This window comes from Triturus cristatus, chromosome 6 (genome assembly GCF_964204655.1).
Source record: "Triturus cristatus chromosome 6, aTriCri1.1, whole genome shotgun sequence".
NCBI classification, from domain to species: Eukaryota; Metazoa; Chordata; class Amphibia; order Caudata; family Salamandridae; genus Triturus; species Triturus cristatus.
Window position 1 is genome coordinate 1,003,821,756 of NC_140589.1, and position 13,580 is coordinate 1,003,835,335.

Below are 13,580 nucleotides of genomic sequence, written 5' to 3' on the forward strand. Positions count from 1 at the left end.
GGTGCTTGAAGAATCCAGCTTGAGCTACGTTGGGGGCGTAGAGGCTCCCCGAAATTATATCCCTACCGTCCAGCCGTCCCGCCACCACCACATATCTACCATCTGGGTCAATCAGCTGCCTAGCGCTCTGAAACGGGACCCCCGCTTGTATCCAGATCAATGTGCCTCTGGCAAAGGCCGAGTATGAGGTGTAGAACAACTGCCCCCTCCATCTACGCTGTAGTGCCGCCCCCTCCGTCTGTGTTAAATGCGTTTCCTGCAGCATAGCAATTTGTACCCCCCTTTCTCACCAAATATGCGTGAATCTTGTGCCGGCGTATCATAGTGTGCATGCCCCTGACATTTCATGACATACATTTAAGTCCTACGGTGGAATCCATATCTGGAACCTCAGTGGTCTGCCCTCCTGCCCCATCTCAGTGACATGCCTACCCCTTGTGTAACCCCCCCAACCCCATGAAACTCCCCAACACCCACTCCCCAGGACAGGTACATTCAAACTAGCTCCCATCCAAACTAATGCAACGATCAACTGGGCACTAAGCGTGGTGAGGCGTGAGCTGACCCAGCAGGACCCAGAGCACCCCCGGTCACCCCCCCATCCATAGCAGGCAGAAAGGGACCTAGTTATCATTCATGGCAGGGCGCTCCCCACTACCGCCCCCAGAGTTCAGTCCGACCAGGAGTTGCTCCCTAGTGCCAGCTCTTGCCGCTCTCGCCCAACATCATGGATCCATTACACATGAGGAAGTCTGCCGTTTGGGGTGTAACCACAGGGAGTTCAGGTTTCGAGTCCCCACTTGTGCTGCCAGCAGGAGAAGTCCCAAGCCCACCCACGTCCCGACTAGCAACAGTGGAGCAAGGGCTAGTTGCACTGCGGCTGATCTCCGCAACCGCCCTCACAGCCCTGTCCCTTTCAAGTTGAAGTCCCGGCAGGGTTATGGATCTCTGGGACCGCAAAGGCTCAGGTGATCTGCGTTCCGCTGTGCCCGCCGGTGAAGCACCCCCCGAGGCCGGTTTTTGCGCCTCCAGCCACTGCCATGCATCTTGTGGTGTGGTGAAAAAATGAGTAGTCGCCCCATCCACCACTCTGAGGCACGCGGGGAACAACATGGCATACGGTAGTAGCAACTGTCGGAGTTTCCGCTTTAGTGCAAGAAAGGAAGCGCGCTGTCTCTCTACCTCCCTGGTGAAATCCGGGAAGATCATCACCCTAGCATTCGCGATTTGGAGGTTCTGCTTTCCTCGCGCCTGTTGCAAGATGTGGTCTCTGTCGCGGTAGTGAAGTAATCGCACGACCAGCGGATGCGGGGGTGTGCCCAGTGTGCGCGTTCAAGGGCGAAGAAGGGGGAGAGCCCCTCCGGGGCAACCTCGGTCCGAAGCCAATTCTCCAGATACCGAACAGCGTCATCTCCTTCCTCTCGTTCCGGGACCCCCACTATGCGCAGATTGTTCCTGCGAGAGCGCCCCTCGCTGTCCTCTGCTCTCACCTCCAAGATCCTGACCCTCTCTTCTAACAATTTTAGAGAGCGCTGCAGGGTAGAGATCGCGTCCGGAACCTCCTCCAGAGTCATCTCAGTAGCTTTCTCCCGCTCCTTGAGCTTGCGGTGGTCATCCTTCAGGAGGTTGAGATCCACCCCTATGGCGTCCATCTTGGTCTCCAAAGCTTCCCTCGAGGAGGTGATGGCCTGCATGATGTCCACCAACGTGGGGCCCTCTGCTACTTCGTCTCTCCGCTGTTCCGCCATGTCCTCCTCTTCATCTGATTGTCGCCCCATGGTTTCCACATGCAAGGCTGTGAAGCCCTTCCGGCGAGATGTTCAGCCCATTCGAACTGGGTGCGGTGGGGCGCACCAGACGTCCAGCGGGGGAGCACAGGGGGTCAGGAAAAGTCAGTATAGACAGTGTGCACTGGAAAAATCGGGAGATATACCCCGGCGCACCAGGTCGTATCCCTGGCACTACAGAGAAGAGCGTACTATTCAGGTTCTCCAGCTCAGAAGGGGAACCGTGTGTTCATCTCCCCCCCAGATTGTAGAGTGCGCACTCCCACTATCCTCTGGTTCTCCCGTGTAAAGGTGAGCTGGCCTCGCTCCTCCCGACCATCACAGCCTCATGCAGGCAGTTGCCCCGGGCACACAAGAACAACCAGTAGATACTCAGAGCATCTGCAACTCCAAGTAGGGCAACAGTACATCTCCAGCTCCCATTCAGGGTTCAGTGATCAGGCAGCAGCGCGACATCATCCTCCCTGCCGCTCCCCATGGCAGCGCCTGGGCCCGGAGCTACACAGCCACCCCAAACATCCAGAGTAGCAGTCCCCAGCTCTCGAGAGGGCATGCAGCTGGCGCTATAGTTGTGCCGACGCGGTTCCCAGCCCCCTTCAATCGCAGGCTTACGCGTCCTCCGCAGTGAACACTGGCCTCCACGTGTTCCTCCCCCTGAGCATTTGCCACAGTCGTGTGCACTCGCCAACACGAAGGCTCCTCACCTGCTCCGCTCCCCAGCACCGAAAGTTCTATCCAAGTCCAGGCAGAAGCAGGGTATGATTGCCTGCTCAGGAGACCTCAATTGCTGCTCTCCCTCGGCGGCCGCGTTCAGCCTCTCGATTCGCCTGAGGCATCTCGCGCCGCCATCTTAGGGTCAGGTGTCCTCCGCTGAGCGCATCTCAATACTCACCGCGCCTCTATATCAATCGCGGCTGCCCTCAAATATATCCGCACGTTGTCCTCGGAGAATCAGGCTGCACCCCGCCAGTCAGCAGGCTCCCTCGACCCGCTGGGGCATCTCTAGCCACTACGACCGCTGTGACGAGGTGCAGCTGCCATTTTGTCCGCCGCCCCACCGTAGCACCAACAGGGAGAGAAATCGCCGGTTTCTGTGTGCCCCGGCTCCACAGCACTCTGAAATTGCCCCTAGGTGAGCACCAGGACCTCCGCCGCCAGCTATGATGCCTGGGCTCCCTTCAGCTGTTCGGGATAACTGGTTGTGGGAGGAGGCCACGGAGGAAGTCCGAGGTCCGCTGCTCCTTACAACGGCATCAAGCCACGCCCCCATAGGTTGGAACCCTATAATGAAATAAATTTCATCTAAGGGAACATTTACTTTCAAAGTGATACATTTTATGGGTCTTGACAGACAATTACATAGAACAATATGTAGAAATGATAAGAGAATTTCAACCAAGTCTATATGTATCATTGAAAATGCTATCTAATGTGATGAGTTATTTACTATCAACTATGTAGGTCTGATGGTGACTTGGTAATTATTCAAGACTAGGTATTATAGTGGGTTATGTAGCCTAGCAAAGCATAGCATGATCACCTACATCTCAGTGAGGATATTTACACACACATGAGATCAGTTCTGTTGGCCCTTTTGCTTCATGTTTGTTTGTAGTTCGAACCCCTACCCATACCATGAATACTCAGCCTGTCTGTCTTAGGGAAGGACAGCTGGACATAATTTGTGCCCTGTCTTGTACTACTCAAGAAGGTTGCTTCAAAGAGAGTTTGCTTTGGGTATGTTTAAGTTATTGCTCAGTGAGCAATATGTTGACTACACATGGGCAAAGATTTCTCATCAACCCACTGAAGCTAATGGCTATTCCATAGATGCTAAACATCGTTCTTACCTTAGTGAAGGGAAAGTTAACGAACCAAGAGGAAAACCGCAGGTGTACTTTTTAGATCTCAACTACACAGCGCACTTGCTGTGCTGCAAGACATATGTTTACAATTCAATTGTTTTTCTTGTCGCTCTCATTTGCAATCTTTCGATTGCTTAGATCTTGTAGTCCTCCCTTCCTTTCTTGTGTTAGTTCTTCCCTGGAGCATGTACCAAATACACGTGTTCTTCCTTGTTTTTATTCTTCCTCGTCTTTTTATATTTAACACACTGTTTTGTTTAAATTTATACTAGTTTTGCTATTTTTCCTGGACCTGCAATGTGCTTTCCTACTTTTACCGCAGGCATGTGGCTTCTTATTTAGGTTACATTCACTCTATCTGCCATCTCTGGTGATGTTTTAGTTACTTACACCCACAACTGTACTGATCTATGCCACTCTACTCTACAGTACTCCACTCTACTCCACTCGATCACACACCACGCCCCTCTACATCATTCCTCTCTATTCTATGCCACTACACTCTACTTTACACATTCTACTCTACACCACTCTACTCCACTCCACACCACTCTGTGCCACCCTACTCTACACCACGCTATGCCACTCCATTCTATGCCTCCTCACTCTATGCCATTCTATTCTACCCCACTCCATTCCACGCTATGCATTTTTATCCCACTATACACCGCTGTACTCTGCTCTATGGCACTCTAAGCCACTCTACTCTATGCCACTCTACTTTTTGCCACTCCACTCCCCTCCACACACTCTACTCTTTGTCACTGTTTGCTACTGTGCTCAGCGCCACACTATTCCACTCAACTCTACTCTATGCCACTCAACTTTATGCACCCCACTCTGTGCCACTTCACTCTGCTCTATACCACTCCAGGCCACACTAAGGCACTCATCACCACTCCTCACCACTCTACTTCACTCCACCCCAATCTATGCCACTCTACTCAATGTCACTTTACTCAACACAACTCACATTTACCCCACTCTACTGTAAGCCACTCGTCTCTACTCCACTCCACCCTACTCTATGCCACTTCACTCTGCTCTACACCACTCTACTCCATGCTACTCCACTTACACCATGCCACTCTACACTCTCCCATACCGCTCCACTCTATGTCACTCCACTGTATGCCACTCCGCTCTACCAGACTCTTCTCCATGCAACTCTACTCTATGCCACTCTACTCTACGCCACTCCATGCTACTCTACTCTACTTCAATAATGCCGCTCTACGCCACTCAGCTTTATGCCACACTATACCAATGTAACCTATGCCACTCTACTCTACACCACTATGCCACCCCTCCCAACACCACTCTACTCTATGCCACTCTACTCTACAACACTCCACTGTACATCACTCTACTCTACGCCATTCCATTCCACTCTATGTCACTCTCTGACACTCTACACCACCCTACTCTGTCACTCTATACCACTTCACTCCACACCAATCTACGCCTCTCCACTCTATGCCACTCTACTCCACTCTCCTCTATACCACTCTCCTCTTTGCCACTCTACTCTACACCACAGCACTAACGTTTAGCCATGCTGAACAGCAGCAATGATGCTGTACAACATGGCTAAAAGACATTGGCAAAGCCAATAGCTCTCACGAATGCAAGACCTATTGGCGTTGCCAATGCTTTTTTATAAACAAGCCATACAAGAGTGATGGAGTAGCTATTAGAATGCTCACAGGCCAAAGTGACTGTTCGTGGTACAATAGCAAAAGGTAGATGTCCTGATGAGTGGAAGCCCAAACTTTAATCTATAGTGACTTAATTTGTATAGGCCTGTATCTTTCCACAGCTAAGAGAAAAGAGAAATGTCTGCATTATTCTTCCTAAAAAGTGAAAGACAGTGTCAGGAGCAAAACATTTTTTCACTAATGGATGGGTACGGTGGCCAAAAACAATTCAAAGTGCCATTTGCAATTACATTTATTCCTGCTCTCCTCAAACTGTCAACAGCTCATAGAAACCTCTCCCTTCTCTGACTTTTAGGCATGTTGTCATCAATATCAAAATGTTGCTTGTGTACCTCTTCCACCATGGTATAAATCTGTCTACCCAGAAGAGAGGGCCCTAAAGCTTATTCATTTTTCCCATGTCTGGATATGGTTGTTTGCTTCCAGTAGATCTACAAAATGGACTCAACAAATATTTGATACTTCCCACAAGGCGATACAAGTACCTTGTTAAAGCACTATGTAGAACGATGTGGAAAGTGATGGTTCGTAGCGGGTTACATTAGACCTGAACAATATTTCGGTGTGATGTGTGCTGATATTGCATGGCCAAAGAATCTCAATGTACTCAAATATTCACAAAGAAATCCAATATTACATCCACAAATGTGGGAAAAGGTGCCTGCCACATTTTACTGTCTTAATTATTGCCACATTTTACTGTCTTAATTATTGTGACTATCTCATTAAGTTATTACGTTAGCTATAAGTTAATACTGCTTTATTTTATGGATTGGTATGGAAGCCATTCTCTAATAACATCATGGGCCAGAATTATCAAGGGCTTGCATGGTGCAAGGAATGCAAGGTTACGCAAGGCCAACGCATTGCCTTAAGTGAGATTTACTGTGTCACGCAGAGCTACCTTGCTTGGATCTGCATGGCATTGTCAATCTGGAGTGACACAAGGCAGCAAAAGTCGCTAACCTTGCATTGCTCTGCCCTGGAAAGGCATTCCATGAGTAGAGCATAGGTGTTCCCACACATACACTTATTGTGTTTGGCGCATTCCAAGATTTACTAACACTAGCAAACCTGGAACTGCATCACAATGTTACGCCTTCCCAGGAGAGGCATAATGAGGAGAAATATGTTTACTTCTCCTCGTTGTTTTCTCTTTCTATGTGTGCTGCATTTTGCAGCACTCGTATAAAGAGGGAAAAGCCTCAGAGGATTTTTTTTCTGCAGGAAGGCGTCCCTTCCTGCACAAAAATATTCCTGGCTGTAACTCAGGCAACATTTCACCAATGTGCAAGGGTGCCATTGTTGGCGCTTGGCAGCCACAAGTGCACCAGCGCAGAGGGAGGGCAGGAATGCACCATATTTTATTAGATATGGTGCATCCCTGCCCTCTCCATTTGACGCAGTGCCGCACAGCAGGTTGCCTTGCTGCATTCCATTGCACCAATTATTAGTAAATCTGCCCCTATGTTTCTTTAAGCTCCGCTTATGCCACTTCCATAATATCTTCAGATTGGTATCTGTTGCTTACTTCTACAGATATGTGACTATCTTTAGTTTGCATATTTTCTGCGAACAATATGGTTTTGACAACATTTAGGGCATAAACCTGGTCAGGCTTGCTGTGCAGGATGACTTTTTTCTCAAGCTTGATCTTACTTATGCATTACTGGGAACTACTTCAGACTTTATTCATAGAGTGAGTCCCTGGAACTGAATCTCCTTGAGTTAGGGAACCAGGCACTGATCTGTAAACGTCTTGTAACTGTGGATCCTTCTGATCCACAAAACCCCCGTAGGAAGTTCTGTTCAGTATCCATATTGGCAAAGAAGCCTCAATAGCAGGATTGTAGTGTAAAGGGTAGATAGTCAGGCTGCAGAGCATTTTTGCAAATGCTACCATTTTGTAATGCTTTCTGCACTCTTCCAAATGATAGTAGGACAAAACATGAAACCATGGTTGGAACAGCAGGTGGGTAATTGATTTCTGAAGGGTCAGGTGACTTCCCACTAACGCCCTCTCTGGTTGGTTTAATTTACACTGACTTGTTATTTGATGGTTCACATGCTTGACTGATGAATAGTAAAATGTCACAATTTGATCACCACAACTTAACTCTTTACTCAAATATAAACCATCACACATTATTTATTTAAATATTTTGAATGAAACAATACACATTTTCATGCCTTGTGAGTTAGTGTGGAATTTATATGCAGCCCTGTTGTGTCATATTTGATATCGACCCTAACGATTTCAGAAGGGTATCTGAGTTATTACAATAAGTGTCTATGAGCAGTCATTGACTGTTTTGCTTTCTGTTTTCTTCCCCTTTCTTCAGCCATGTGAGCAGGGACGCCAGATAAGACGAATCCATTGGGTGTCCAATATTGGAACCGCTCTTAAATTCCTGGAGGGAAGACGGGTTAGTTTGTCTACGACTTGTTCAATTCACAAATGTGTTACTTCCTATTGCTAATGCTTGATGAGGCATATCCAGAATGCTCTAACATAGATTTAACTCCTACGATTATGTATCGGCATGAGACATGCATTGTCATAACAATTATAGAAATGTATCTGTCTCAGTGCTGTGAAAAAGTTGAAAGTTATGGTTGGCAAAAATGTTTTTGGAAAAGAAGCACTAGAATATTTTACCTCTCAAATAATGAGTTTAATTTACAATCTGCCATGGACCTCTGAAGTTAGATATACAACTTAAATTAAAGTAGAAAACATGTTCATGTGCCCTGATGCACCCAGGATTTATACATATAAATATAATTGTGCTTTGGCCTTCAGGAGTGGGACATATTGCATGCGGATAATTGTTGCTTCACATTTTGCATCTGTATGCAAAGAGTATATCATTTGTTCACAGTTTTTAAATCAGACATTTTGTGTATGTTGTCTTGAGAAAGAACTTTATATTGTTTTAAATTAGAAGGTATCTGCATTTGTTGTATTTTGCTTAATCATGAGCAAGCAATACACATGGAACAATTCGTACTACAATAAACAAAGTCGAATTATGACCTTTAACTTAATTATTTGAATGAATAGTACATTGAAAACGTGCACAATTTTGTTTAATGAATGTCTGTGCTGTGTGGTCAGGCATCGAGTGTAGTGAAACTTGTGAATTATTCAGATACTATTCTATTGCACCTTCACCAGGTTTGTTCATGAGGAACCAAATTCTCTTGCACTCTACAACTAAGATGATTCTCCAATTCCTCCTCTTGTTTTTGTCTGCAGTTGTATCAGATATATTTTTTTTGGGGGGGGGGGGGTTCTTTGTGTATTTTGCTTCATGAAATTTGTAGATAGCATTCAGGCCTGTGGGCTCTTTAGTCGTTATGAGACAAAGTAAAAAGAAAGGAGGGTTAATTCATTTATGATAAGGAAACAATAGGGTGATCTTTTTTAATCTACTGTGAGTGGGCTAGTGAGTAGAGTATTAATAATTTATATGTATATACTAAGGGGCAGATTTGTAATCATTTCACGCAGCACAGCAGTCCATCTTGCTGCACTTTGTGAAAGGGAAAGGATAGGAATGTGCAGTATTTAACATTATAAAGTGCATTTATGTCCCTTCCCTGTCCTGGCGCACAATGTGCTACCTTCTGCTTACGCAGTCACCCTTGCACCGTGGACAGAATAATTTTCCTCTTTCTATATGTGCTGCAACAGCACACATAGAAAGAGAAGAAAATGAAAGAAATACAAATATTTCTCCGCATTACTCCTCACTTGGGGAGGCGTAGCAATTTGATGCATTCCCATGTCTCACAGTAATGGGAAATCTGGGAATGAAGTCAGAAAAAACACAGCTCCCTTGGGGGTTCAACTATTTAAAACACATATCACCATGAAAGAAATTTGCATATAGCTTTATTTAATCAGATAAAAATCACATCCAAATGTCCAACTCTATTGCATTATATGTTCACGATATAAACATAGAGATAAAATTTTCTTATCACAATTAAAAAATACACATTAAAAAACCTTATCGCTTTCCCCCAAGAGCAAATAGGCGGTTCACACTTAATAAAAACACAGGACAGATCAAATTCAAAACACCAAATGGGAGCACCATTGTGAACGATATACATATAACTGTTACAGATGCTAATTAACATTAAGCATGAGTACTCGTGAAATTAACATTTTCCATCAACAGCTCATCCTCGCGATTGGATCCAGCTAAACTTTGCGCCAATGTGTTTCGGTGGACTCAAATAGATACATTCCACCTTCTTCAGGACAATGATCTTTGGGTTTTAATCTCCTTCAGTTTAATCATTCAAAAATAATTATTGAATATCGCTAAATGGTGGTGCTGGAATAATATTATGTATATGGCAGTTCCTTAGTTATATTGAGTTTCCCAAACCTTCTAGATGGCAAAATAATCTTTTATATAGTTTTAGGGCTCTACCCTTAGAGAAAATCCAAGCCCGTAAACAGGCAAATGTGGCGCCTCATTTGATCCTCTCTTTTGATAGGGATCAAGTCTCCTACCACTGTGGCACCTGTCCACCCTAAATATTGTATTTATTACCTCTGATTCCAGGATATGCTACAATATAGCTGGTCTTCTTCAGTAAGACCCCAAACAATATTGATTCGCCCTTCTCTCTTAAGTATCTTGGGACTCGAGTATTGCTTTCACCATCCAAAAAGGGGATCTGGGAATGCGCCAAAATCTATGGCTGGATTTGTGGGAACACACAATGCAGTGATTTGCGTTGTGTTGTGTTACTCTAGATTTATCAAGCCATGGAGAGCCACGCAAGATGGCCTTGCGTGGCTTGATAGATCTGACTTAGTAGTTCCGTCACACTTGCACCCCCTCGAATGGCGCAAGGGCAACACAACTTAATGATAAATCTGCCTCTAAGTGCCTCACACGAAGATCATAGATAAATTAAGCAGAACTCACTACATCCATAAGACTCCATCTACATTTTAAGAATAAGCAATTATTTTGATTCCATCAAGAAACCAGGTGAGATATAATAATTTCATGAAAAGTGCTGCTCAGCTATAAAGCGTTCTTGGGATTATCGTTGGCTGGATATGTTCATTATAGTCACCTCATTACCTATTTTACAAACAGGTTTTGCAGTCAGAAATCCTGCCATTCTGACTCACAAAGTAGAGTTTGTGATGGGTGCATGAAAGGGTTGTCCCACTTGTCTTTCTGACTGGCAAGGGACCTTATCAGTACAGTAACAAACGATTGATCAGATACTGACTCTGGGTGTCATACATTTACATACTAGGTGAGATTCGTAGTCCAAACCCTGCCTCTTTTTTTTAGAGCAAATACAATTCTGCAAATTCTAAAGAATGGCCATATGGCTCTGTGACCACCGCGACACAAAATGAAAGTCTGATCAGGAAGCAAAAGTGTGCATAAACACTGACATCTTTGTGACCCAACATTTAGAATACTGGGTCCATAATTGCTTAACATTTACTTTCTACGTATCCAGAAACATTAGTTAAAATTGTGGCTTGAGTATTCCTTTCTGCTAATATGTAAAAAGAGCACATGAGCTGAACATTCAACTAGCTTTGTCGTTATTTCAGCATTCCAAATAAAACATTTTGGTTTCTTCTTAACTACTAACCTTTTATGCTATTTGTGGATCATAGTGACATTGCAAAAGCGCTCAACATTCATTTTAGTGGTTGATGATGTCATCATAATCCCTTGATGCATCAAAAAGATTTTTTTTAAAACCACCTGCACATTAGTTTGCAATATTGTGATGCTGTTTACAACAGTAAGTATCTTAGAAAGAGTCTTCAAATAAATATTGATGTTAAAATTGAATTTAAACAGGAATACTTCTATTATGAAGTATTGCTATATAATGTATGTTACAGGAATTGACTTACATTTACAACTATGGGTCGTCAACAAAAGATGTTACTCCAAAAACTTAAATAGAGAAAACAATGGATTGTAATGAAGCCATTATTTGATTGTTCCTTTCTTAAGCAAGAAATATGCTTAGACTCAGATAGCAATAATGACATTCTAAGGACATTATTTGTCTTTCACCAGTAGGCCATATGGTGGGGTTATTTGGAAGGGAAGAGCCTCAACATAATATTTAACATAATGTTGAGTTGCTGAGGGTAGTTCTTGTTTTAAGTAAAACTCAGTTGAAATTGTTGATTTATATTATTTTGTAATTCACATTGTGTCTGATTCGTAAAAGCTTTGCAAAAAATCATAATCACACTCATTGCTGCCATGTCCAAAATACACAGCTTTTTGGGGATTTCATAAATTCGCAGCAGCAAACATGGAAATTTTGGCTTTCATGGATACACTTACATGAAATTTACTCCTGTTGATTGTCCTCAGTAGATTTAGTGAATTTGTAAATTTCCCTGTAAAAATGTAATTATTTTTTGTTTTAAAGGGAAAATATTATTACATTGGAGTTTTATCTTCCCCTATTCCCCCTTGAGATATATTGATGCTCCCTTTAATTCCCAATCCTGATAAGGCACGCATATTACTTCTATTTCACAGAGTTTCAAGCTAGGTTTGTGCTATATAAACACCCAAGCTTATACACTTAAGTGTGTTCTCTGGATTCTGGATGTGTACAATATACTACACTGTACTACCACATTGTGTGCTGAAGTAAGTTCAGTTTTTGTTTGTAAACATTTTTTTACAGATCCTGACTCTTTGATTGAGGATCCTGAAATTAATGCAAAATCACTTGTTTTTGCACCCAAGATCTACTTGAATGCAATAGTGTGTGAATTAAACCAACTATACCTTGTACGAATAATGAGTTTCTTTATAGCAAAATGTTAATAACGTACAGAAAAGTAACTTTTTGTCAATTTTCTGCTATTATTAGTTGCTTGTACTTCTCTTTTAGCTTTCCATACTTTTACTTGACTCTAGAACCAATTTCTTTTAACTGCATGTCCTGCGTCTACATTGTTTCTAATAAGCATGTGCCTAAGTCACGAAGGACTGAAAGGGATAACATTGGTCTTTTCACCGTATATCTTGAAGTGGACTAAAATGTGTTCTATGGGCATATTTAGATTATGTAGAAGCTGAATTACAAGCACTTTGTGCTCTGTTACTCTTGCATGTGTCTGAAGGATTCAGGACACAGTCACTGATCCAAATGATGTTTTATAGAATGATCCTACATAAAGTATAGGATTTATGACCGATGCTGGCCACCTGGATTCACTTAGAAAGTAAAACTAACAGCCAATCATGGTGGGTGCAAGGATGTTAAAAAAACTAGGCCAAGCACTATTTTGCCAGCCACTTTACTGATTATGGGTAAAATATGTTTGTTTGAGAGATTGGATAGTGCCCTCATGTTGCTGCCACCTTTCGTATTTGTCCAGTTTTTCTTTGGAAAAACATTCAATCCTAAATAACTGAAATAGATAATAGTTTGTGATGAATTATGTTCAGATAAATCCAAGTATCTTTAATATCCCCAACGAGTGCTGTATTATAAACATTGGGATTTGTTATTCATTTAATAACAGATGCTGCTTTAGGTGAGAAGACCTAGCATGTGCAAGATCCCTTATTTTGGCATAAATACATTTGCTTTGCAAAATCTATTTTCTAAAGTCGCTTGCTGCACGTGCTATACTGGGAGTGATGGCCATAACCATTTCTAGACTTCTAAAGGTACAACCATGCTTAATGTAACACATTCCCCTTTCTCCTCTTTGTGCTCTCCTTTGGCAGTCACTATACAGAGGATCACCGGTTAGTACATTTGTTGCCATCTTCAAAACCAGGAGAACCTTGCCTACATAAGGATCATTACATTGCCTGCCATTTTCTTGTCCTAGAGGTGGCTGCATGCTCAAAATGTTTAGAAGGAAAATGCCTCTTAAAGGAAAGATGATAATGATTGCTTTTAAATGCTGCAGTATCACGTTTTACAGTTACCAGAATTCTGTAGGTGAGAGGAGTTGGCTAGGGCTGTTGACCTTGAATCTGGGGAACAATGTTCGAGTCTCGGCAATGACGCTGAATATCCTGTGATTCTTGGCAAATTACTTAATCTCCCCCTGCCTAACGAAAATCAGTCTGTCCTCATGTAACACTACTGGTGCTATGTAAAGTGCTCTGATACCCCATACCTTCGGGTCATGTTCGCGCTATAGAAAAAATCAGTTAAAA

At 43.4% G+C, this 13,580-nt stretch overlaps 1 protein-coding gene across 1 annotated transcript in view; it reads left to right on the forward strand.

Annotated features, from left to right (window-relative positions):
• SYNE1 (spectrin repeat containing nuclear envelope protein 1) overlaps positions 1–13,580 on the forward strand; it is a 1,959,630-nt gene that overhangs the window by 430,938 nt on the left and 1,515,112 nt on the right. The window contains exon 5 of the mRNA XM_085611789.1: positions 7,713–7,796. Coding sequence (XP_085467915.1) covers positions 7,713–7,796 — 84 coding nt within the window. The remainder of the gene's footprint in view (positions 1–7,712; positions 7,797–13,580) is intronic.